This window comes from Kogia breviceps, chromosome 10 (genome assembly GCF_026419965.1).
Source record: "Kogia breviceps isolate mKogBre1 chromosome 10, mKogBre1 haplotype 1, whole genome shotgun sequence".
NCBI lineage: Eukaryota > Metazoa > Chordata > Mammalia > Artiodactyla > Physeteridae > Kogia > Kogia breviceps.
The window spans coordinates 26308413-26334814 of NC_081319.1; the positions used below are offsets into that span (position 1 = coordinate 26308413).

Genomic DNA, 26402 nt, shown 5'->3' on the forward strand with positions numbered 1-26402 from the left:
ATGATCAAAACCCTCTTTTAAAAGTTCACCACATACTATCTAGAGAAAATGCTTGCTTTAGGTTACCATCCATTCCACAACTATTTACGGAGCACCAACTCTATGCCTGTGAGCCCCTGAGCACTCCTTTTTTTTTTTTCTTCTTTTTTTTGATAGTGATACCAGGGTAAAGGGAGCATGACTGGGTGAAACTAGACCACACACCTGTCTTGGTCAAGGTAACTGGTCTGGTTAGAGGATTTAGGCTGATGAATGCAGCAAACAAGGCTCTGCCCTCATGCAAACCTATATCTAGAAGGGAGGAAATATTAGTAGCTAATATTATCATTATCAGCACTATTATCACTATCATTACTGTTATTATTATGCCCTCACCCCTCCCACCACTTCTTCCTCCTTAGTTACTGCTAAGTATCTGGCACTCTAATAAGCACTTATCATTTAATCTTCACAACAGCTTAGCATGGTATTACCCACATTTTACAGATGAGGAGACTGAGTTCTAACTGGACAAGAGCAACACAGAAAGTGTTGGAGCTCATGCTTTTAACCACTAGCCTATACTCCCTCCATACATATGAATTCCTTACAGTTTTATAAGAATTTCAACAGGGGGAAAGAATCCTTCACAACAAGAAATAAGGCACAACGTACTCTCTTTATCAATGCCTATGCGTCTGTGTTTTCAGTGAGTTTCTTCTAAAAACTGATATTTATTTAGTCCTGTATGGAATTTTTTCTTTCCTGTTGGAAGAATCTGGAAAATATTCTTGCTTATTAGTAATACAGAAAACATTTTTAACGGCACATGAGAAAGATATTTCACTTCTCATTCAATACAACACAGACCATGAGGGAAATTGGTCATCTCGGGGGATGAGGCCTCATTTAGCCACATATAGATGTTTTCCATTAGTATGCTTATTCTTTAATAACTTTATCATTTTTTCCTCATTATAAAAGCAGCACATGCTACCTAAAACAAACAAATAAAGAGAAAAAATCATCCACAATATTATTACCTAGAGGTAACAAGCTCCTATTAGTATTTGCTGTACATCCTTCCAGATACTTTCCTTTAGGTTTCTATACACAGGGCTTTCATCCACCTTGAAAATCACACATTAAACATATTCTCATGCTATCCTCTGTTTTCCTAAACATCATTCCCATGTCAATAAATATCAACCTGCATCATCCTGTTTAAAGATTGCACAGTATTTTATTTCACTGTATGGATAGGCTCTAATTGACTTAATCAATCCTTTATTAATAGGCATTCAGATTACTTTCTGTGTTTTGCTATTACAAAAACCAGGGCAGTGAGGAGTCTGGCACACACATCTATGCACACTTGACTGATTGGTTCTTTAAGATAAATTCCTAGACGTTGGCTTCGCATTTAATTTCATGACTTTGTTGGATTCATACTGCCCGAACTGTCATCCAGAAAATATGTACCAAATTTACCTTTTTCAAAAGAAGGAAACCCTTAAATGTTAAGTGTAATAATATACTTTACATTTCTAACATTTACATTAAATGGCCAAGAACTTTAAAACTGCAATTTATCACTAAGTATCTAAAATATCAATTCAGGCCTCTGATATTGCATTAGGTTTATATTTGGAGGAGGAAAATTCTAAAATACCCAATTAGTGGGTTTTATTTCCAGCATAATGTGGTTTTGAAAAGTTAAACTCCAAAAAGAACATATTTGCTGCAAAACAAGCAATTAGAGAATTCTAAAAGGCAGGAAGAGAAGTAAAAAATAATCAATTATAGCAACCACTAGGTCACCAAATCTGCATCCTATACAATGGCCAAGAGAAAAGGGTCAAGAGAGAGAAAAGGTGAAAACTAGAAGAAGCGACTCTCAGAGCTTCAATGACGGCCGGATGAAATTACACACAGACATATACATCTACATGCTCTGTACACACCAATCCTGGAACTAATCTCCAGGGGTTAGAACACAAGAGAAATCTTTGTGTGCTTTATTTGAGCAAACATCATGCAGAGGGGGGTGGAGGAGGCTGCATACAGGTAAGAGCGGCTCCTTAGCAGCTTGAGGCCTAGTATCAATTACTTCCCTTCCAGGGCACAGGGAGGGTAACAGGAACTTGAGGCGTAAGACAGCTCCAAAGGCACTGATTCCCTTCAAAACCATCACACAGGACAGGGCTCACTCATCAAGCTCTACAGAAAACTGGGCAAAGTGAGAACATTTTTAGCAATAAATAATTTACTGCTGAGTACAATGCGTGTGCTAAGAAGGGAAGGCCACACACCAAAACTAATAACAACTAACTGTACTGGAGTCTCATGCTAATGGAGACGATGGGGGCATTAGATAAAGTCTGCATACCAAAAGCACTGAATATTTGAGTTGGCAAATGGCTGCGGGGAGTGCTGCTTGGTGACTTCATAAACCTATAGGACTTCTGGGTCTTCTTGGCAAGGGGGTCAGCAAACTATGGCCCATGCATGGGTCAAATCCAGCCTCAGCCTGTACACACCATGAGCTGCTGCCTGTACACAACATTTTTAAATGGTTGAAAAAATTTTTTTAATATTTCATGACATATAAAAATTACATGAAATTCAAGCATCAGTGTCCACAAAGTTTTACTGGAATGCAGCCATGCCAACTCACTTTAGTCTATGGCTGCTTTTTCCATGCACTGACAAAGTTGGAAGGTATTGCTGGGACCTGGGTGGCCAGCAAAGTTGAAAACATTTACTACCTCATCCTTTACATAAAGTTTGCTGATCTCTGTTCTAGGCCATAAAATCAAGTCATTTTTGCACCAGTATCTTGGTGCACGCTTATTAGTTTGGCTCTGACATACCCAGGATTTAGACATAGCCTGCTAGCCTAACAGAGAATGCAACCCCATTATTAAGAACAGTAGACAGGTCTAATAGGACCTATAGATGCTGGGGTACCTACCCATGATAACCAGAAAGATGTGAAAGGCTTTTCTGAATTGAAAGCAGTATGGTCCCAGAAGGTTTATGTGGGAATGAGTATGATTAAAGGTTTTCTGTTTGAAAGAACGTATGAGCTACCTCCTTCTACAGATGAGAATAAAACCATCCTCAAAAGGGCTACCACCTTTGAGCATTTACTAGGGGCCTATGACTGAGCAAAGCCTTTTGCTTTTCTTATCTCATTTAATGGTCATCTTTTCTAGACTCTGAGAGGCTGGCTGGCTCAGGAAATGGGAATCAAATCCAGGTTTAAGTCTAAAGCCTGTGTTCCTAACCACTCTCCAACTTGAAAGCAAAGGGCAAGAATGCTCACCAGGAATAAATGAGAGGGAAAGGGGAAGACCACAGGAATAGCTGAAGCAAGTTTATTTCTATGGCCATGACCATTTTATTCATCTCTCTCTTCACTCATAATATCCTCTACTCCTTCAGTGTTTAAAGAAAGGAAAATAAATACAGGGGCTTCCCTGGTGGCGCAGTAGTTAAGAATCCACCTGCCAATGCAGGGGACACGGGTTCGAGCCCTGGTCCGGGAAGATCTCACATGCTGCGATGCAACTAAGCCTGTGAGCCATGGCCGCTGAGCCTGCGCTCTAGAGCCCTCAAGCCACAACTACTGAAGCCCGCGCGCCTACAGCCCATGCTCCGCAACAAGAGAAGCCACCGCAATGAGAAGCCCGTGCACCACAACCAAGAGTAGCCCCTACTCGCCGCAAATAGAGAAAGGCTGTATGCAGCAACGAAGACCCAAATATAAATAAATAAATAAATAAAGCCAAAAATAAATAAATACAATAAATATATTTTTTAAAAAAGAAAGGAAAATACAATACACTGCTTCCAGAATCTTTGCTGGAGGGCAGTAGAGAGTGGAACTGAATGAACCATTCACTACAAGAACTGGTTGTCAAGCTCAAGCCTCTACTTATCGAACATCAATATATTTGGTCTAAATTTTTTTTTTTTTTTTTTTTTTTTTTTTTTTTTGTGGTATGTGGGCCTCACTGTTGTGGCCTCTCCCGTTGCGGAGCACAGGCTCCGGACGCGCAGGCCCAGCGGCCATGGCTCACGGGCCCAGCCGCTCTGCGGCATGTGGGATCTTCCCGGACCAGGGCACAAACCTGTGTCCCCTGCATCGGCAGGCGGACTCTCAACCACTGCGCCACCAGGGAAGCCCTGGTCTAAATTTTTAAGTATAATTGAGAAACAGCCACAATGCACCTAGGGCTACCATGTCAAGCCCTTTATGTGCATGCATGGCTTATCAACTGACAGACAACAGTTTGCTGTGGGAACAAAATGGCAGTGCTTTTGCACCCTTAACCACATGACTAGGTTAAGACAACTTTAAAGGGCAAGTACTGAGCAAAAAGATCTACTTTTTCTTATTTTTTTTCTCTTAAGAATTGTTCTAACTCCCATTTTATTTAATAAAAACATATCTCTCTCATTAGGGGGGCCCAGGACCTCTCCTATAAAACTATAGACGCCTCCCCAGAAAAATACACGTGCACAAAAAAGATTAGGTCACAACTATAGGGGGTGCAGGAATCTCTTGAAGCCCAGTCATGACTCCTGGATGTCCACAGGCCCCCCAAAATAATCCTAGCTCTAAAAGCATATTACAAAATGCCTGTTTGGGGCTTCCCTGGTGGCGTGGTGGTTGAGAGTCCACCTGCCGAATGCAGGGAACACAGGTTCGTGCCCCGGTGTGGGAAGATCCCACATGCTGCAGAGCGGCTGGGCCTGTAAGCCATGGCCGCTGAGCCTGCGCGTCCGGAGCCTGTGCTCTGCAACGGGAGAGGCCACAACAGTGAGAGGCCCACATACCGCAAAAAAAAAAAAAAAAAAAAAAAAAAAAAATCCTGTTTTACAGGACCAGGGTTAAGACCATAGAGCTAGCTCTATCATCATCTTTCATAGTTTCAGAGGCTAAAATTAAATAAATACTCAAAGAAACTTCCTTAACTAGACTCTCATACTCTCAAAGAACAAATCTAATGACTTGATCACCAAAACCTAAAATCATCAAACCTAAAGTCATACATGTTCAAAGTCCAAATCAGTTTTCTTATAGTTTAAAATCTGCTACTTCTTTCTGCTCATAGAGATTTCCCTACGAAAGGAAGAAATGTTAGTATGGCATAGAGCTTGAGTCTCTTCTACTTTAACATTCATGAACATGTGAATATATAATAAACTGTATAAAAGAAAACCACTTGTAAGATTTATTAAAAGATGTTCTCTCACTATATATGAGATGGAGAAAAGTTAATTTAAAGAGTGCTTAAATGTTCAACACAAAAGATCTGTGTCAATGCAATTGCCAGTTATGTGGCTGACAAAGCAGATTTTTTCAAGTTCAGAAAGGCTCAAATTTTGCTGTTTCCCACCACCTGAGTCAAGAATATTCAGAACTGGTTATTTTCATGTATACCTCAACTTTAAAGTCTTTCCAGTCTCTCTTGGTCTTATTACTTCAGAAAATTCCTGGCACTGCGCAACAAAATACAAAATGAACTTATAAGTGTTTCCCCAGGACTCCATCTACGAAAGATGGACAGCCTGCCTCATGAAAATTTAAGTTACAGGGAGCAGTGATACTTTCCCATCAACAACGTTAAAGATTATTTTAGGGGACTTCCCTGGTGGCGCAATGGTTAGGAGTCCGCCTGCCAATGCAGGGGACACGGGTTGAAGCCCTGGTCTGGGAGGATCCCACATGCCTCGGAGCAACTGGGCCTGTGTGCCACAGCTGCTGAGTCTGCGCTCTGGAGCCCGCGAGCCTGCGTGCTGCAACTACTGAAGTCCGTGCACCTAGAGCCCATGCTCAGCAACTAGGGAGGCCGCGCAATGAGAGGCCTGCGCACCGCAATAAAGAGTGCCCCACCCCCCACTTGCCGCAACTAGGGAAAACCCACACGCAGCACTGAAGACCCAACGCAGCCCCCCCAAAATAAATAAATAATAAAATAATTAATTTTTTAAAAAAGATTAAGTCACTAGATACTGTTTCCAAATCAGTATTATGATGATACAGCCAAGTAACAAGTAACTTAAAAAGAACACCCTTTCACCACTTGACTATTACTTTTTTTTTTTTTTTTTTTTTTTTTTTTTTTTTTTTACTATTACCTTTTAAAAAACAATGATCCCCTCCAAAATGCCACTTGGGATAGACAGTCAACTGACACTTCAACTTACAATAAGTAGTACTTAATATTTAAAGTAATTCATCTTTTGGTAGAGTGTCTTCTCTGCCTCTAAACCAAGAAAATGAACAGGATCCCAAACCCACGCACAGCCAGCATTCAGGCCAATTATTTTCTCAAAACCAGGAGAGATTTCCCACGGTGGGGGAGGGCAAGTTATACCTCAAAATATTCACTCAAGGTAAATTTTTTTTTTTGCCTTTGTGCTAAAAGTCAAAGGTGCTAACTCTTTAGAGAACTGTTGAAGAGCATTACTGAAGTTTAGACTTCATATATACCAATAAAATTCCATGCATACTGAATTCTTGCTAGAGGTGATACACCCTTCACTGTCATACATTTGCATATACAGCTCTTCCTCTACAACTAAGAGAAAACCGGGAGAATGAACCCAATTTGCTTAAGGAAACTGAAACAACCAAATCCATCCTTGATAAATGTTTCATCCCTAATATGAAGAAGAGAGGTACCTGGGGGGCAGAAATATTGGAAAGTAACTCAATAGAATATCAAACCTGGGTTGAAAACTCAGACCCGCTTCTTGCGGCTCACTGAATCGATCCCACTGGAGATCAAATCAGCCGGACTGCTGCTGCTCGTTTCCTCTCGCCCCTCACCATCGAAATGTTGCCATTTGCGAGAAACCCATCGAAGTTGAATCAAAGTGACTTTTGGGAAGATACCAGTATCACCGGCAGTGTGCTCCAGAAATGTGTAACTCTACACACTAGGCATCGTTTCTCATAGAGCACCTCCCTCTCCCTTCACTTTCGACTTCCCCTTAAGATGGGGGCAGCTTTTGAAAATCACAGAGAAAAAAAATAAGAGCACCCCATCCCGGTCACCGACGGCGATTCCGGCGCTCAGGGAGGACGGCCGGCAGCCGGCTCCCAGTCTCTGCGCGAACTCCGCCCGCAGATTGCTAAATGTCTCGGGCCCCCTTTCCCAGCACCCGCCCGAGCCCCGAGGGGAAGGGGGCGGCTGCCGGGGCCAGAACCGCGCCACCTGGAACCCGGGGCCTTTTACGCTCGCCGGCCGCGCCCCGCGTAAATGTCCGCGCGCGAGACCCGCCCCGGCGCGCGTGGGCGCCAACTTCGCGGGGACCCTCACGCCGCGCCCCCTCTGTGCCCCGGCTCCCGCGACTCCCGGGCTCAAGCGGGCAGGGCGCCCCCTCCGCCCGCCCCGCCCCCCCCCCCCCCAGGAGAGCGAGCCCACTCCCAGCGGCGGTAGCGGGAATGGGGCTGAGGGGCCGCGGTCGCCGTCCCACGGGAGGCGCGGGGGGCTTGGACTCCGCGTGGGGCCCCGCCGCCCCGGCGGCGCCCGGGCGAGCTCACCTGGCGTTTGGCAGAGGCCTCCGGGGCGGCCTCTGGGCGTGGGCCGGACGGGGGCAGCGGGGGGCGGGGGGGGGGGCGGCGGAGGCCGGGGCTGCACCGGGGCCGCCGCCACCGCCCGCCTGGCTTCGCCCCACACGCGCCGGCCGCGGCCGCCCCCGGGGAGTTCGGGGAGCGCGCGGAGCGCAGGTCCCGCGGCGGCGGCGGCGGCGGCGCGGCGCGGCTCAGGCGGCGGAGCGGGCGGCCGCGGGCGCCGCCGCCTCCTCCTCCATGGCTGTTTACCCGGCTGCATTGTGGGAGTTTGACCTCCGCCGCCGCCAACCGCCGCCTCAGCTTGCGCCGCCGCCGCCGCCGCCGCGCACGCCATGGGAGCCGTGACTGACGGTGAGGCCCGTTCACTGCCGCTCCGGCCCGCTCCCCGTGGCCGCGCGGCCTCCCCGGCCCCCGCCGCCGCCTCCCCCGAGACCCCCGGCCTCCCCCGCCGCTTCCGGGAACCCCTTGGCCTCCCCGATCGGGCCCCTCGGAGACCCGGGCTTTCCCGGCCGCTTCCCCCGAGCCCTTGGGCCTCTCCCTGGAGCCCTCCCCGTCCCCCTCGGAGCCCCGCGAACCCCGCGGCCCGCTCTCCAGAGGCCGCGCGGGGTGTGGGGAGGGTGCGCTGGGAGGATCGTCGAGGGGCCGGGAGCACACGTGGGGGCCCGGGGAGGCCGGCAGCTATGTGCGGGCGGATGGTACCCGGAAGGGGTCCAGGCTGTCGGAGGATGTGGTGAGGGAGCACTGGGTGGGGGTGATGGGGCCCGAGGGGCGGCGAAGGGGAGGAAGGGGTGGAGGCCTTGCAGCCGGGGGTCCGGAGGACCTTTGGAGAGCTGAAAGGGAGTGGGAACTTCGGAAATGGGCCGAGAGTTTCGGGCCAAGTCGGAAAGAAGGGAGTCCCGGGACAATAGTACCAGGGGTGTCAGCGCACAGAGGGTAACACCTGGAGGAGTCCTCTGGACAGATTGGGAAGGTCCCCCAGACAATGGGGTGGATCGCACTGAGGCCTGAAAACTAGCCCTGGCTTGGGGGTAGCGAGAGGGAGCTGGGGACAGTATCTAAAAAGAGTAGATGTGGACGGGGTGTCCGGAGGACAGCCAGGGACTGTGCCTGGGGGATTAAGAGGAGCCAGTATAGGGATGCGGCCACCTAGGGTAGATCAGGACACTAGAAATTCGTTTGTGTGTATGTCTTGGGGAGGGTGGTTTGTCTGCTGGAATGGAGTCGGGGGAGGGGCAGGGGCTGGGTTTCTGGAAAGTTGTGAGGACAGTTTAGGAAGTCCCTCCATGTAAGGAGGGGCCCAGGGGGTGGTCTACAGATTGAGAGCAGAAATAGAGTGACACCTTGGGGAAGGTGGACAAGCATGATGGGCAACTGGAGGGAGAATCTAAGAAGGTATCCAGTTAAGGAGTAAGGAAGTTCTTTGACATTTGGGAAGGGGAGACCTAGGGGTGCAGGGTCTGTTTGAAGAAAGAGTGGCCAGTAACCTGAGATGCCTGTAGAGAGGCCATTTCTGAAGAGTGGGAGGTAGACAGAGTTTCCACCTTGAAGGACCAGGCCACTAGGGGGAAGAGTAATAGGCCCAAATTTGTGATCATGATGAGGATTAATGAAGTGAGGTCTCTTCAAGGTCCAGTTAAAACTTCGCTTCATTCCAGTGTCATTTATTCAGTAGTTATTTATCCCACCTGGCTAGGCCTTGGGCTTGCAGCCCAGAACCAACAGGCAAGACCTTTTCCTCCTCCGAGGTCACAGTCTGGTGGGAAAAACACATGAGATAATTAGTTTTCACGGTGGCAAACGTTACTACAGAGGAAGTTCAAGGTTCGGAACTGTAGAAGCATGTAACAAAGATTGCTTATCCATTCTCAGAGATCAGAAAGCCTCCCTGAAAAAGTTACTCTGAATACCGTTTTTTGAAGGATAACTAGATGTAGTTGGATTGGTATGCCAGGTGGAGAACTACTTGTGCAAAGGCCACAAAGCATTGGAAGAACTCAAAGATGGTAAGTATTGGCTAGAAGTTAGAAAGTTATGAGCCAGAAATTTTTGAGGGCAATGGGAAACCATTAAAAGTTTTTTTAGCATTGGTGGGATGTTATCAGATTTGCATCAAAAACAACCACCACACTCTACTATGTGAATAATGATGAGGGGAAGGGAAAGTGAGTTGAGTGGCCTCTCTCCTTTCTAACATCTATATAATATGTTAGTATGTCAAGCATGTTCTAATTATTATCCCCACTTTACAGATGACACTGGGACACAACGAGGTGAACTAACTTGCCCCAGGTTGCACAGGTAGCAAGTTATAGAGCCTGAGCTCCACCACATCAAGCAGTCTGGCTCAGAGTTCTTCCTCTTCCCCCTTGTGCATCCTGTCTCAGCTACAGCTGCCATGGTCCTAGTGAGACATGACGGAGGCTGGGAGAGACCAAGAGGGACTGCAGAGAAGTAGACAGGTGGGAGAGAAATTTGTGAGGTCAAATGTCAGGAGATCGGATAGATATGAGGGGAAGGGCCGAGGACTATCCCTGGTTTCTGATTGGAAACTTGTCTATTCATTGAAGTAGACAACGGCAAGGGGGAGAGAGGTTTTGTCAGAAGGGAAATGGAGAGGGAAGATGAGTTCTAGTAAATGCACTGATTGCAGTCAGATGCTCCCTACATCCAAAGAGGCCATCAGAATCCTCACTCTGCCACTTAAAAGCAGTCTGACCTTGTGCAGGTTAATTAACCTCTTTGAGCCTCACTTTCATTCCTTGTAAATGGGGATAATAATACAGTCTACCTCATAGGCTGGTTTTGAGAATTAGATGCAGTAAAAGTTGTGAAGTGCTTTGCACTGCATCTGATACATAGTAATGTTCAGTAAATACTATTAAATGTAAGAGTTGGTTTACTTGCCTCTCCTCCACTTTCCTTTGATGAGGACTGTGCCTTCTCCCTCTCTTTTATCTGTGCAGATTGCCACTCCCTGCGTTTTTTGCCTGGTGACTGCCCATTTATTCTTCAGGACTCACATCAAATATTCTCTGCTCTTAACCAGTTGATCTTTCACCTATTAACCATATTATCTTATGTATATTTCTGTTCTAGCCCTTAATACTTAATTTTCTTATGTGGCATATTCCAGAAAATATTTAAAGCAGCTCATTATAATGAGAAAATGTTAAAATAAATGGATGAAGAAACAAGGCAAAAAGATCAAGACTAGTAAAAACAAGAGGAAGTTAGAAGTGGGGTGATCCTTGTAATCAGGGGGTCAAATCTGTATGTTAATTAAAGGTGCAAGTGACTTGTTTCCCTAGCTGTCCATACCAAGAGGCGCAGGACCTGGGCCATCCTGTGATCTAGTGTTCATGAGAGCAGGAAGGCAACATTAGATACCCAGGACAAGCAAAAAAAAATTTTTTTTTAAATTTAAACACTAAAAAATAAGCTTCTCTTTAGGGTCCTCATAAAGAAAAGCCAGTGTCATATCCTTAACCTCTTTTCAGCACTGAGGATCATAAAACTGTTTCTTAGCACATGCCTTACTAGGCCAAAGAAGGCTAAATCACAACTTAGAAAGGCATTCCAAAGCAGATAGACCATGTGGTTTAGGTGAAGAGCTCTGCTGGTCTGCCTTACTTCAGAGCAAGGTTTTTTGGCTTTTTTTGTTTTAAGAATTGTCTAGACCATAGAGGAAAAGGACAAGCCGCAACTTCTTTAGGTAATCTTGGTAAACTTGATTTTCCTCAGCTGAGCTTTTGGTAAGAATCAAGCAGGAGTGAGTGACACATAATGTAAATATCTATTACATGCCTCCCAAGCACAGTGCTGGTTATAACAGTAGACTGTATAGAGGAAGGCCCGACTCTTACTTGGGGGAGGGGAGCAACAGCATGCAATCAAGTAAGTAAGATAATTTCTGAGAAAGAGCATAATTTGGTTCTGAGAATGAACTAGATGGAATAAGAGAGAGAGTAATGGGGGAGGGCTGTGGAGAGTTAGGTTAAAATCAGGTGCTCAGGTGTGACCTCTGATAAGTGATGTTTATGATAAGACCTGAAGAGGGGTCCACTGCAGGAAGAGCCAAGGAAAGTATTCCAGATGGAGGTAACAACTAGTGCAAAGGCCTGAGGTGCAGACAAGCTCTGCGCCCTTTAAGGAAGATAGGGAAGGCCACTGGGGCTGGATCCAGGTGGACCAGGACGGGTGGGATACAAAACGAGGTCAGAGAAACAGCCTTGCAGGCCATGGAAAGGAGATCAGATTGTCTTCTATGGGCACTCGGAAGTGATCGGAGGGTTTCAAGCAGAAGAGTTAATGATACGATACATCTTTTGGAGCATTCTGGGTTGCTGTATAGAGAATGGATTCTAGGAAGGCAAGAATGGAAACAGGGAGGCCGACGAGAAGTACTCCAAGTGAGAGACAAGGTGGGCTTGGATTAGGATGATGACATGACAGTGGAGAGGACTGAGGAGTGGGTGGCCTCCATAGTTCTATCATCCTCCTGAAAAGGTCTTGAAGAAGTTCCAATACCTGTCTCTGGAGACTAGAGGAGGGCTGATGTCCCCTTCCAAGTTTGAGTGCCTGGCAAGGTGCTGTGCCTTCATGTAGTCCTTACATCTGGGTTTGCATATCCAATTGGACTGGGAGCCCTTGGAGGGCTCCTGTATCTCCTGTACAAGGACACATTGGTTAATTGGAACTGCCCTCCTCAAAGGGAAGGAGAGAGACGCTATATTGTTACCTATAGATACTGAACTATAAATATTATCACCAATACCGTTGCCTTTAGATGGACAAGTGGAAGTCCTGGGAAGTTAGTGGCTTACTGTCATATAGCTAGTTATTGGCAAAGCCATTCTCTCTTCCTCTCTGTTGCCACCCAGCATTCTGGCTAACTGGAAAACAGTTTAGATGTTGTTACTGTTAATTTAAACTATGTTCACAGTTTGTATTTTGTATGTGTTAATTTAAAGGGTGTTAAACAGTGTTAGTACCCTGATAGAAAGCGTTTCAGAAGCACTTTTTTCAGTACAGAGAACATTAGGTATATATCTTGATATGCCAGAGCAACAGATGGGAGATGAGAAGGGAAGTGGGGAGCGGGATGTGGCTGTACACTCCGTTTCCTGGAGCTTGTTGGTTTTGACAGTGCTTTGTTGTTGTTGTTGTTTATTAAATTAGAAAGTGTCATGCATGGATAATATGCTTGTTAAAACTAGAAATAATGGTTAACGTGCCCATGAACAATATGACAGAATAATGGAACGGCACTATGACTTTTCTAATAATGTAATTGTGTATATATTCCTCTGACTGCAGAGATGACACTACTCATCTGTAAAAGGAAGATAATAATACATACTTTATAGGGTGTTTTCAAGGATGAAGCGTGATTAATATATGTAAAGCACTTCGAAGTTGAGTGACCATTTAATTGATTGTCCAAACAAGGACACTTTTCAGGTGAAAGGAAACAAACAAGAGGTATGGTCATCAAATAAAGGAGTGTACAAATGCTAAGTGTCTGCTGCTGCCGCTATTCCAATCTCAATTGCTGATCCAAAGTTAATTAGACATTTGTGGCCAAGGAGTTTGCTTGGCTTTTTTTTTCACTAGTGCCAATGGATTTGCCCACTTTTTGCCCTCATCTGTGGTCCCAGCACAGGGGTTTCTGAAGCAGTTCAAATATAACATAGTACTTCTTTAGCCAAGATAAAAGGTATCTCAAAGCAAGATTGGAGTTTCAACCTTGACTTTATTAGGGACATACTCTAGACAGTTAAATAAATCTAGAGAAAAACAAAGGCCCTCAACATTCATTTTTTTGCTTTTCTTTTTTTAATGTTTAATTTAATTTTGGTTTATGTAATTTACTTTGGTATCAGCAATTTATTTAGACTGGGCCTAAGTGTCTCCCGAGAGATCCATACTTACATGGAAGAATCAAACCATCTTATTTATTCTTTCCACCTGACTTCTTTGTGTCTTAATATTCTTGGCCTTAAAAGTTGTTTTAATGATTTTTAGCTTCTTGAAAGGAGGGGCTAGGTGTTATTTTACCAGGAGGAATCCAACACAATGGGATATATGTAATTCAGCTTCATAACCCATAAGTGATGGTGATCTAGTGATGACTCCTAAGAGGAATCTACACACACGTTGTTTTTACACGGCCTTAGTCTCTCCTCTAGTTAATAGGTCAAGTCAAGCCAGTTTTCTTTTTTCTTGTTAACACATCATAGATTTATTAAAGAACACTGATGAGAATTCTTAATACAGAAAAAGTGAAGAAAAATACCTCAAAATGACCAATAAGCTATCTATCCAGATAACGACTGTTGATACTGTGAGGAAGACAAATAATACATGTTAGGAAATTCAATAAGAAATGCACCAAGCGACAAGTGAAATCCTTCCCCTCTTCACCTTCCACTGCTAATCCCACTCCCCAGAGGTAATTAGTGTAAGGTGTTTTTTTGTGTACCCTTCCAGAATGGTTTTTAAATGCCATAAAAGGCAAAAAACACCTTCTCAGGCGTCAAACTCCTGAGTTCGAGTCCCAGCTCTACTCCTTACTTCTTGTGGCATTTAATTTGGACAAGTAACCTTCAGTTCCTTCATTGGTAAATAGGGGTAATATCCACTTTATAGGGCTCTTGTGAGGATTACTTAGCATATTATAAGCATTATGTATATGTTAGTTGGTGTGCCGGTATGTACATATAAAGTTCTACATAAATGTTTACGTGCTCTTTTGAACTATACTTCCATAATCAATGATACATCTTTGAGTTCTTTTGGAGCTTTTTCTACCTTTTTCTTTTTTTTTTTTTTTGTGGTACGCGGGCCTCTCACTGCTGTGGCCTCTCCCGTTGCGGAGCACAGGCTCCGGACGCGCAGGTTCAGCGGCCATGGCTCCCGGGGCCCAGCCCGCTCCGCGGCATGTGGGATCTTCCCAGAGCGGGGCACAAACCCATGTCCCCTGCATCGGCAGGCGGACTCCCAACCACTGCACCACCAGGGAAGCCCTACCTTATTCTTTTGTGATATTCTGTTATTTTTTTAAATTAATCCCCTCGTAAACATTTTTATTTTCTGTTGTTTACTCTTACAAATAGTATGACTGGAGATATTTGCATAGTTGTCTTTGTACACTTGTGGGAATCATTTCTAGAAGACAGGTTAAGGGTATATGTATTCTTAATTAAAATACATATTGCCTCATTGGTTTCCTAGTAGCTAGCTGTTCCTTCCTGTGTAATCTTATCTCCAATTATCCCTTCCTGTGGTTTTCAGTTTGGATCCAGAGTGTTTAGGAACACCAAGAAAAAGCCAGTGGTGTGTTTGTGTGCCTGCAGAATTTCTTGCTAAACTGCCTTCAGAAAGGAAATGCTGATCCTCACTGTTAGATCACAGAATTGCTATTTCCTGAAAGCAGGTGAGATCTGGAGCTGTGCTGTCTAGCAGATCGGCGGGCACACTTGACAGTAGCTTAGCCCTAGGAAGAAGTTACATAACAGGCTCTTATCACTGGTTGTCAAGCCTTGACATGTCCCTAAAGTAGATGTTTTGGAACTTGGTCCGCCATTATCTTCCAAATTGTTCTTCTCTTTCCTTTTTTCAGTATTTGCTCCAAGAGGGTATGAAAACTTGTTTTTTAATCAAGGTTTTAATAGCCACTTTGAGGGAATAACAATTAGGGGTTTTGAAAGCAGTGTTAGTCTGGGTTTAGGAGAGATTGTCCTTTCCACACTAACATGAGAAAATTCCTAAGATGGCTATGTCATCCAACCAGAGGCTTGGAAATGGAGAGATGGTTTAGTGACTGTAAAGCAGTCATTTCTTCCAGCCTGTTTATGGAAAATTGGGCATTAAAATCTAACCCTGTAAAAGGACTTCTTGACATATTTCTTCTAGGTAGAAAGTGGCATATAAGACAGGAAGGGGTCTAAAATACATCCCAGTTTTTTGAGAAATATTTGCTTATCTCCATGCATCTGTCATAACTTATTTGAAAGTGATTTTTGAATGGCAGACATTTTGTAGGTATAATTATGGCACACATATAACTGAATCCAGTAGGAAATCTTCCTACGAGCCTAAAATTAGGTGGAAAACCACCACTCTCAGAGCAGATGTTAGGTATTTTGGTTTTAAGGCTTTTCCCAGATGGTTTTGATCCTCGTAGTCAGTTAAGAAAGTAATTGGGACAACTGAGGAGTGATGTTGATAACATCACTGAAATAGTTTCTAAGCCATCTTCACCATTTTTACAGGCCCACCAGGATTAATATTCGCATCCAGATTGCTTACAGAGAGTTTCAGCATGATAATAAATTATGAAGTCAATGTATATGGTAAACAACATGTGTAGGTGTGTTCAATCTAGAGCTAATTGAGGAGGTACCATTAAAAATAACAATGCTGGTGTCATACACGCTGGGAACCAGTCAGCAGCTGTCCATCTTTAAATTTAAAAAGAACAGAGAGGCTGTTTTCAAACTGGCAACTTACCCTTTGGTTTTATTTTGTTGCTGTTGGAGCTGTGCTCTGTACTTTATGTATGTTATTTCAGTCATCCTCATCCCCAGAGAATTTCCTAGGCAGCAACTGCCTATGCATTTTAAGCTAGAAATATCATGACCTTACAGTACAAAGCTTGAGAAAAGCAAATTTGTGAGAAATCATAACTGGACAAAACTTTGTATGCATAATATATATCTACATGGGTATACAGATGTATCTATAGATATATCTCCAACATGTACTCACTTTTTAACTTTAAGTTGTGAATTAAATTTAACATGAAGATAAGAATAACTTTTTTTTCCCTTTTTTTCTTTCCTACAATGAACAGGCATCATGCTCCTCTGTACACTTTTATTTCCATAAAGTTTCACAGCAGTCCTATGAAGTGGATAGTTTTATTCCCATTTTTACAGGTGAAGTTAAAAGTTGGTCACAAACACAAAGTAAACACTGTGGACTAACCAGAACGTTGGACCCAGGTTTTGACTTCTGGTCCAGGGTCTGGCTGTGAAGAAATGCTCTGTAGACAAAAGAGGGCTAGGACTGAAGTAGGAGAAAGACCCGTGAATGCCTGGACAGCGAATCCCCCGTGCTACCAGAACTCATCAGACTGCACTCCTCGTGCCGGCCAGTGTTGGCCCCGGCCGCTGCCTTTCGTAATTTGCCTTCCAGGACCTGCGATTCTAATCTCTGCTTTAATTCATGGCATTCTAGCTCCTACTGCGTATGCTTTGGTAGCCTCCTAGGTGCTTCACAGCTGTGTTCCATTTTGTACACTGCCCTCAACTTGATCCTCCTAGAAAGTCCAGCCATGAATCTTCAGCAGCTCCATCTTGTTGCCTACCAGGAAGGTCCAAGTCTACCAGGATGGCATTTACTAGTGTGGACTCCCATAATCTGACCTCCAACCGCCTTTATGACCTTGGGTCTTGATGATATCTGTCTTCACACACATCCAGCCTCCCTATTGTCCTACACTACTCACAGCCAGATCCAGCCTCGCATTCCACACCTCTGCCTTAGCTCACAGCTTTCTCTCTGCCTGCTGGGGGTGGGGATGGGGAGTAGGGAAACAACTTTATCTTGCTTTCTTTGTTTCTAACACTTCTATTCAGGTATAATTGATATACAAAGAACTATGCATATTGTGTACAATTGGATGCATTTGGGCATATACAAACACCTGTGATACCATCACCACAATTATAGCTTGCTTTCTTTTTCAAACAACAGCTAACAGATTTTGAGTACCTATATGACTCAAAAAACAAATAATACAAAAAATATTTCCCCATCTTCTAGCCTGTCCTCCAGCTCCCCAACTGATGCTGCCCCAATTCCTTGGTAACCCCTTTTATTAGTTTCTTGTATAGCATTCCAGGATAGCTATGTGAATATAAACACATGAATATATATTCTTATTTCCCCCCATTTTTATATGAAAAGAAGCATGCCATAAATACGATTCTTCACCTTACTCTTTTAACAAGTTGTATTAAGTGGTCTCTCTCTCTCCCAGTACACAGATGTTTCCTCATTCTTAGTTTTTTATTGCTTTTTAGTATTCTATCATACTCTTATGCCGAAATTTATCTAACCCCCTGTTGATGAACGTGTCATATTGAATATAGGCAAGTATATCTAGGATTTTGGGGTCAAAGAGTACATATTATTTGAAATTCCGATAGATACTATTAAAATGCCTTTTGGCTTTTTTGACTGATGATTTTCAAGTATCAAAAGAGCAGCTCAAAATCCTCTTTCCCTGTTCCCCCCCAAGCTAAAGGAAGCTCTCCTCTTAATCTCCTGCTGTGTGTCTGTGTCACTCATTTAACAATCACAGCTTCCTCTGTGTGTGTGTGTGTGTGTGTGTGTGTGTGTGTGTGTGTGTATTCATATGGGTGTTACTTCTCCAACTAGAGTGAAGGAGCTCAGGTCTTTACTTCATGTCCTCAGAACTTAGTCCAGTACCCTCGGACACGTCTGCTCATTGATCAAATATTCATGTCTTTTGTACAAGAAGGGAAATCTCTGCTATGGACCTGAAAATAAGATGGTTCCTGCTAGTCCTTGTTAGTGTTTTATTGAGACACACTCTTTGGAGGGCAGATGGTCCCAGGCAGGCACCACAAATCCAATTTAAAAATCTTTATTGAGCATCAGAAATGTAAAGACACAGTGTGAGAGGCTGGAGAGGAACAGAATGAACAAAACATAGGATGGGCCCTGACGAACCTTTTTCCCAAGTTTATTTGGCCTGTACAATGCTTGAAACTTTCAAAACTTTCTGTAATTAGGATATTACATACATATATAAAAAGTGCGCAGGTCTTAAGTATACAGCTGAAAAGATCACAAAATGTGTTTGAAACATTTTTAGTTAGTCACCAAACTTTAAAAATCTCTTGAAAAGCCAGCTCTGGTAATAGCTTCCCCCTTTAGGTACTTACTCCTCAATTTCCTTACTCCCTATTCCCTGAATTCACTTACATTTGAAATCCCTGGTCCTCAATAAAGTAGGGTGCCTGGGTATCTGAGAGGAAGATGGGGTTTCTTGGGGGCTTGGAAGATTAGAGATAAGAAGATCAAAAAGAAACTAAACAGCCTCAATTGACCACTGGATTGCTCACCCACTGAATGTTTACTTTTAACAAAGTTAAAACATTTGTGATTTTAGAAAATCAATTTCATTTTCTGCATTTTAATCTCTTCAAGGACTGTGTTTTGTCCTTAGTCTCCTCAAATAACGGTGGTGGTTAAATACGGAAAGCATTAGTTTATATTTTAAAGTGTAAAATTAAAACACTTGATGAATCCGTAGCTTGAGCCATCTGTCAAAGCCATTACTCTGAAAACAATACCTAATTCTAAAAATGTTTATCTGATGTCACAGAATAGATTTTAAAGCTGGAGCCATCTGCCTTCCAAAGTTTATCTCTGTTGCACCTGCGCTCAGAAATACTTCTGGCTACACACAGGAACTATTGTTTAAAGATTTTGCTGTATTCATCCTGCAGGCTCTCCAGGAATTCACACTTTAAAAATTATTATTTTTAGATGCACGCACATGGTAAAAAACAAAGAAATCCTACAAAGTCATATAAAAATTAAATCCCTTCTCATCCTGTATCTGTAATCCCTCTCACCAGAAACAGCCACTGTTACCAGTTTCTTGTGGATTCCTCCAAAGATATTCTCTGAATACACAAACATATATATGTGATGGGCACACATATACACACATGGCCTCCTTTCTACACAAATGGCAGCAAACTATGTGTTTCTCTGCACCTGTTTTGTTTTCATTTTATTTAACATATCTAAGGAGATTTTTTTGATATCAGTATATACATCCACACTATTCTTTTGGCTGCATATTATTACATTTGATGAATGTTTTATAATTTACCCAGTCTCTTGCTGGTGAATGTTTAGGTTTGCAATCTTTCTACCACAAGCAGCACTGTTAAGAACGTCCCTTTACATTTATCTTTGTGCATGGGTGCACATGTATCTATAGGATGAATTCCTAGAACTGGAATGATGGGGTCAGAAAGGTATGTGTGTTTTGAATATCGTCTTATTGGCCAGCTGCCCTGCAAAGAGTGTACCAGTTTGCATTCCGTCAGTGTGCGTAAGTGCGATTTCTCAACACCTTTGCCATCACTGATTATCAAGTCTTTGATCTTTGCCAATATGATAGATGAAAATAATACCTTATTGTGGTTTCAATTTGCGTTTCTCTTGTTATGATCCAGGATTATCTTGTCCAGGAAGAACACTGGGTCAGGGCTGCCAGGCAGACCCTTTGGGGCCCCACCTGTTACTCATCATTATCATCTGCACTGCTTTTCTATTCCTTTTTCTCTTTTTTCTTTTCCTTGGAACAAAAGTGAGACAGACTTATTTTTAAAAAAGTCCTCATGGGGAAAGTAACATTACAGATATAATAACTAAATTATACTTTTGGGGGGACTTCCCTAGTGGTGCAGTGGTTAAGAATCTACCTGCCAATGCAGGGTACATGGGTTCAGAGCCCTGGTCTGGGAAGATCCCACAGGCCGCGGAGCAACTAAGCCCGTGCGCCACAACTGCTGAGACTGCGCTCTAGAGCCTGTGAGCCACAACTACTGAGCCCATGTGCCATAAGTACTGAAGCCCGCACGCCTAGAGCCTGTGCTCCGCAACAAGAGAAGCCACCGAAATGAGAAGCCCGCGCACCGCAACCAAGAGTAGCCCCCGCTTGCCACAGCTAGAGAAAGCCCTTGTGCAGCAACAAAGACCCACTGCAGCCAAAAATGAATAAATAAAATAAATTTATTTTTTAAATTACACTTTAATAAAAAAAAAAAAACCTATTCCTTTTTCTCTGACCCATCTCATTCTCTTTTCCTGTTCTGCCACTATATCTTTTAAATCTTCTTTTCTTTCTTTTCCTTTTACCAGTACCTCACACTAGTCAGAGATATGAATGCTTTAGACTTCCTTCCGTCTGAACAGGTTTTTCAAAAAAAAGTTCTCCGAGAATTATTGGCTTATTTCCCTGGTAGTACCCGAAAATTATTTCTACTCAACAATCCGGCAGTAGAATGCCAGTTCTGTGAGGGAAAGGCTTTTTTTCTGCTATAACCCTAGCCCCTAAAACAGTGCCTGACACGAACACTTAATAACTTTCCATATATATATATATATATATATATATATATATATATATATATGATAGTAAAACCTAACAAAATTTAACATTTTAAACATTTTAAATGATTCAGTGGCATTAAGTACATTTACATTTCAATAATTTTCTTTTGGATTAATGAATGAGTAATGGTATTGGTTATTTTCCCCGAAAGTTAACAAGAGCCAGACAGTCATTTTAATTCATATTGTTCTTTCCTCCAGACGAAGTCATACGGAAGCGTCTCCTAATTGATGGAGATGGCGCTGGAGATGATCGGAGAATTAATCTGCTAGTGAAAAGTTTCATTAAATGGTGCAACTCTGGATCCCAGGAAGAGGGGTATTTCATTTTGATGTTGTTTCTATACTAAGGTCCTGGTGTGATTTTTTTAGACCATATATACAGTCCTGTTAATATTTCAAATTTTCACTCACCTTAAATGTCCAATGGGGTCAACTCTCTGTTAATCCAGAGTAGACTTTTCTGTCCTTCTCTTCAGAGGCCTGCTTTATGTTTATTAAAATGTGCAGAAGGCATAGTGGTAAGAAATGAAGGTGAAATTCAGACTCATTACTTTGATCACTTTTTAAAGCAGATAAGTGTTTAGTAAGACAATATCTAAATGAAATTTTCTTTTTTTAACATACTAGTAAAAGTTGCTGCAAGGTTTTATATTTTCGATAATTTTTTTAACTTAAAATTTTTTTCATCATTTGAACTAGCTTTTCACATAGATAAATAATTGTACAGAGTGAAAAATTTATGAGAACCGAATTGTGAAGATAAAGACCATCTTAATCAAAACATTTTTAAAAGGATTTTAAACAAAATTCAACAAATAGTTTTTTGAATTAAGCTTATATTGCTAAGATCTACAGTCCCATCTTTGCATTTGTAACTGATACAGTTTATAAATTCAAGTAAACCACATTTGGAAAAAGAAAACATAAGGGACAGATGTTCTAAATTTCTTTTAAATAAAGAAAATTATTCTCTCAGAACCTGGTATAATTTACTTGGCAAATCTGTGCCTGCATTATAATACTTCAACTGGAAATCCACAAAAATCTTTTTTCTTTTTCTCTCTTTTTTTTGGTTAGATACAGCCAGTACCAACGTATGCTGAGCACACTGTCTCAATGTGAATTTTCAATGGGCAAAACTTTGCTGGTATATGATATGAATCTCAGAGAAATGGAAAATTATGAAAAAATTTACAAAGAAATAGGTAAGGAAACTTAATTGTTGTTTCTATCTGTAGTTGTAATTTTTATGGTCTAAGGGAAATAATATCTGCTAACATTTTTCTTTGGTTAGTGGTAAAATAATAACAATTACAACATTAATTGAAAGAATGTATTCTAAAATGATATGTAATACTTTGGGTTACAGCTGTTTTTTAAATACCAGCATCTATTTTGTTAGCAATGAAACTTAATTTAAAAACATATTTTAAAATTGAAAATGGGTGGAGATTATACATGTTGTTATAACTATCTTTGAAAAAAAATAACCTTTTATTTAGAATGTAGCATTGCTGGAGCACATGAAAAAATTGCTGAGTGCAAAAAGCAAATTCTTCAAGCAAAACGAATACGAAAAAATCGCCAAGGTAAGGGTTTTGTGGGATTTAGTGTGCAAATACTTTATTACTGACTAGTATTTTCATGCAGTTTTTAACATTTTGAGGGGAAACCTTCAGCTAGAATCAACCTGAATTATAAAAAAGAATTATGAGTCAAACTTAATTCTTTAAAACTATATTATTCTTTAAAATAGCAGAGAAGGAAGGTCATGCTGAAAAAAAATTTTGTTCTTGGACTGTATTGATTAAACAAGTATTTCTTTTATTTGTTTTTTAAATGTGCCACATATCATTTCATAGGAAAACTTAACAGGAGATACATGACTTATCTTGGAGTTCTCAGTGGAACAGAAACAAAGTTCCTGAACTATAAATCATTTCTAAGTTTATGAGATCTTTACCTTTGAAATGAGCGAGAATTTTCTGTTGTCTAAGATCTGAAATTAATGGTAGGAGATAGATATATAGATGTATAGATATATACACCTTGCTGATCTTCTATTTGCTGGGCAAATAGGGAATAAGATCCTCTTCAGAACCAGTTCACTTGAAGATCAATAATCACTTAAGTTCACTTACGTTTATGCTAGCCTCTTGTATTCTGCCCAGGCATAGGTAAATGGCAAAACAGAGTGGAGGTAAAATCCTTGTTTGGAATACTTTTGAAGTCATGTATCCTTGAAATTATAATTGAATCAAGAGAAACTGACGATACTCTGTCCATCCTTCAGTGTTTCCACTTCTTTATGTACTAAGAAAGTGATTAGGAGAGATCTGTGATGTTAGACATTTTGGTTTGATAACAAGGTTCAAAAAACCTTATTTTAGTAAACATTTTTACATCTTTCAGAATATGATGCATTGGCAAAAGTGATCCAGCGCCATCCAGACAGGCATGAGACATTAAAGTAAGTTCAGAGTTTTACTCTGAAAGGAACTAATCTTTATACATAAATGTTTACATACTAGTCTATGCATTCCATTTTTGTGGGAGTACATCATCAAAAGGAGGAGCCCGATCTTCAATAAAAAGAATTAACTAGATAAACACTTTTTAAACACAGATCTCAAAAACAATTAGTGAAAGAAAAACAGAAGACATATACAATGAATGTTAAATTATTCCTAAGTTTCCGAAATGCATACAGAATAATAACCATTTATAAAAGTTAGAGCCCCCCACATATTATATACTTATACTGTATATTATTTAGAGATACAAATATATGTGTAAAAAATGATTAGAATGATATAGTGATTGCCTGAATGGGGAGTAGAGGAAGAGAAAAAGGCCTGGTTCAGAGGACTAGGGGTAAAGTTGAAAGGGTATTTCAAGTTAATCTGCAATTTACCAAAAAAAAAAAAAAAAAAAAAGACTTCAAATAAGTATGACAAAATGTTAAAAGTTACCAACTCTTGGGCTTCCCTGGTGGTGCGGTGGTTGAGAGTCCACCTGCCGATGCAGGGGACACGGGTTCGTGCCCCGGTCCGGGAAGATCCCACATGCCGCGGAGCAGCTGGGCCCATGAGCCACGGCCGCTGAGCCTGCGCGTCCAGAGCCTGTGCTCCGCAATGGGAGAGGTCACAACAGTGAGAGGCCCAAGTACCGCAAAACAAAACAAAAAAAGTTACCAACTCTTGGGGTTTGATATCCTATTATCAAGTTTTTCTATACTTTAAGTTATCTAAAATTTAATTTTAATGAAAATTAGTGCATATTTAGAAGTTAAGAAATCACCCTTAGTTTTAAAAGTCTCATCATAATGGAGTATTATAACTCCTTTTCTTTTATTTTTAAAATAAATACTATTTAGTAACTAAAAAGTTAGATATTAATTATAAATTCTGTTCCCCCAATTAGCAAAATATAACACTTTTATTTTTTTCAGGGAACTAGAGGCTCTGGGAAAAGAATTAGAGCATCTTTCACATATTAAAGAAAGTGTTGAAGATAAGGTATTTGCATGTGATATATGTTAGCCTTTGTGTTCTGTATAGGTTTATAGATCAATGTGTATTAATTTTTTTTTCTTACTAACACAGCTAGAATTGAGAAGGAAACAGTTTCACGTTCTTCTTAGTACCATCCATGAACTTCAGCAAACACTGGAAAGTAAGTAACAAGAGTCGCAAAATGAATGTCTATGAAGATTTTTAATGATCAGAGGCATGTCTTCTAAAATATACATTTTAAAGAGAGTGCACCTTCAGTTTCAGAACAGGAGTGTAGCTGGATGACATTAGAAGGTACTCATGTTGTTCATCTTTCTGATTATATGCAGAAAAGCCTGAATATGTATGATTTGAATACCTGTCTAGTGGTTTGTAAATTAAGAGAAATTTAAGCATGATAGATTTGGAACTGTTCTTGGTCTACTGTAGTATACTGCCATAAAGTAACAATTCAGGACCCAGGCAGGCAATAAGTGAATGAAATAATCAATGCATAAACACATTTGCATTCTCAATGAACTAGGTGCTTTAGGGACCAGGGGACTTGCTCTTTGCATTGACTAGAGCCAATTTTTGTGTTATCTGATCTTCTGATTGTTTGCAAAAAAGCGTAAGACCTAGATTTCTTTTTTTAAGTGAAGTCTATCACATAGATTTTGCATTTTTATTCAACTAATAACAACAACCAAAACAGGACTTTTAAAACCAAACCCACTTGTGTGGGTCAATTACAGTCATAGGCTGCCATTTTGCCATATTTGCTTTAAATATATTCGCTAATAAAGGATAAAAGTGTTTTCATGTATTCATTAAACATATAATTTAAGCAAATTTGATTAAAGTTTTATGTTTCTTTCTCAATTGCAGATGATGAAAAGCTCTCAGAAGTAGAAGAAGCTCAAGAAACAAGCATGGAAACTGATCCTAAACCATAGACCAACTAATCACTCACCATTCCCAAGAATATTGAAATAGCAACATGATCTTAGTGTGTTCAGAATTTGTTGTGCTCTTGAGACATTTAAAGTTTTGGCAGTGAACTACGTTGCTTTTAAATTTTAATGCACAGTTCATTCATATTTCTTCACACAAAGGGAGATGACTTCATTATATATTTGTTTTTATTGAAATGCCTTTTTTATACTTAAAAGATAGGAAGCAACATCCAAAAATGTTTAATGAAATGTTTTCAAGCCAGATATGTTAGTGCTCATTGGTATTCTAGGTAGTTTTTAACTGGTAACATTGATTTGCTCACAAAATAAGTGGAAGATAGTGAGAAGGTGGCATTTCTAGGATGTACCTGAGAAAATTAGTCAATTTCTGGAAATCGTTACCACTTTTGAAAATGAAGTCCATGAATAGGCTCTCAGGAGGGCTGTGAACTTGTGAAATTATGTACAATATGTTTGTGGTGTATGCTTATTGTGGGAGAGGTTCCATGACATTAAAAATCACTGATATCAGAGGTAATTAATTACAAGATGCAAAGTAAATCAATATGCATTACTTTCGAGATCTCTGTCCTTAATACTTGAGCAGTATGGTTGTTAAATGTTTTGTTGAAATGTTTTCTCTCTATCGTTTTGTTCTGTAGGAGTCATTTTCAAGAGTCTTGCAAAAAGGATTTCATGATCTTTTTAAAAAATTAAGCCAGGTCTCAATCACTTATAATTGTCTTAAGTATTGAATTACATGTCTAATACTTGTTAGGGTCTACCCTTATCCATTTATTTTAGTGCAGAAACATGGCATTTTGCATGAATCATACCTTAATACTACATTTTTGTAATTTTGATACAATTTTGATACAAACTCGTATCTTTAAAAACGAAAGTTTAAAAGTTAGCTCAACAGTAGTCACAGTGAAAGTGTCAAAATACTTTTAAGTGCTTCTAATTTCATCTGGCGAATTTCATGGGAGAAATTTCTTTGCAGAATTGCTATGCCCTGATAAATATTTCTATTTTCCATTATTAGTAAGAATTATGAAGCAAAATTTTGCTTATATTGACTCAGAATTAAAAATCAATTTTTCCCAAAGGATATTTTTTTAAGGACTGCTGGGCAGAATATTTTTACCACGCCCC

The 26402-nt window shown here is 41.1% G+C and overlaps 2 protein-coding genes across 12 annotated transcripts in view; one reads left to right on the forward strand and one right to left on the reverse strand.

The window, feature by feature from the left end:
* Nucleotides 1-7609, reverse strand: part of ATXN7 (ataxin 7) — a 129699-nt gene extending 122090 nt beyond the window's left edge. For 5 of the 6 annotated variants that reach the window (XM_059075780.2, XM_067043726.1, XM_059075779.2 and 2 more), the window contains exon 1: nucleotides 7541-7609. The gene's annotated coding sequence lies outside the window, so the exon portion shown is untranslated. Of the gene's footprint in view, nucleotides 1-6721; nucleotides 6980-7540 lie in introns of those variants that run through there. The other variant, XM_067043725.1, reaches the window with a different exon arrangement.
* Nucleotides 7610-7751: 142 nt separating this feature from the next.
* On the forward strand, nucleotides 7752-25828 carry THOC7 (THO complex subunit 7). Of its 6 annotated transcripts, none has more exons than XM_067043736.1 (10): nucleotides 7764-7921; nucleotides 9440-9573; nucleotides 14864-15005; nucleotides 20996-21113; nucleotides 21875-22002; nucleotides 22300-22386; nucleotides 23210-23267; nucleotides 24249-24315; nucleotides 24403-24472; nucleotides 25180-25828. In XM_067043736.1, exons 3-10 carry the CDS (start codon nucleotides 14957-14959, stop codon nucleotides 25245-25247), a joined length of 645 nt encoding a protein of 214 aa, XP_066899837.1. In that variant the 5' UTR covers nucleotides 7764-7921; nucleotides 9440-9573; nucleotides 14864-14956; the 3' UTR covers nucleotides 25248-25828. The 6 variants fall into 6 exon arrangements, with proteins under 6 accessions (XP_066899841.1, XP_058931779.1, XP_066899837.1 ...); XM_067043737.1 differs by lacking the exon at nucleotides 7764-7921 and adding an exon at nucleotides 8091-8300; XM_067043740.1 differs by lacking the exon at nucleotides 14864-15005 and having other exon boundaries at nucleotides 7752-7921.
* The last annotated feature ends 574 nt before the right edge of the window (nucleotides 25829-26402 follow it).

Bases quoted from the DNA above. Each gene is read 5' to 3' on its own strand.
- THOC7 (XM_067043736.1), top strand. From the start codon at position 14,957: ATGCTGATCCTCACTGTTAGATCACAGAATTGCTATTTCCTGAAAGCA. The intron at 22,003-22,299 runs GTAAGGAAACTT...CCTTTTATTTAG, and splicing joins AAAAATTTACAAAGAAATAG to AATGTAGCATTGCTGGAGCA. The intron at 24,316-24,402 runs GTATTTGCATGT...TTACTAACACAG, and splicing joins AAGAAAGTGTTGAAGATAAG to CTAGAATTGAGAAGGAAACA.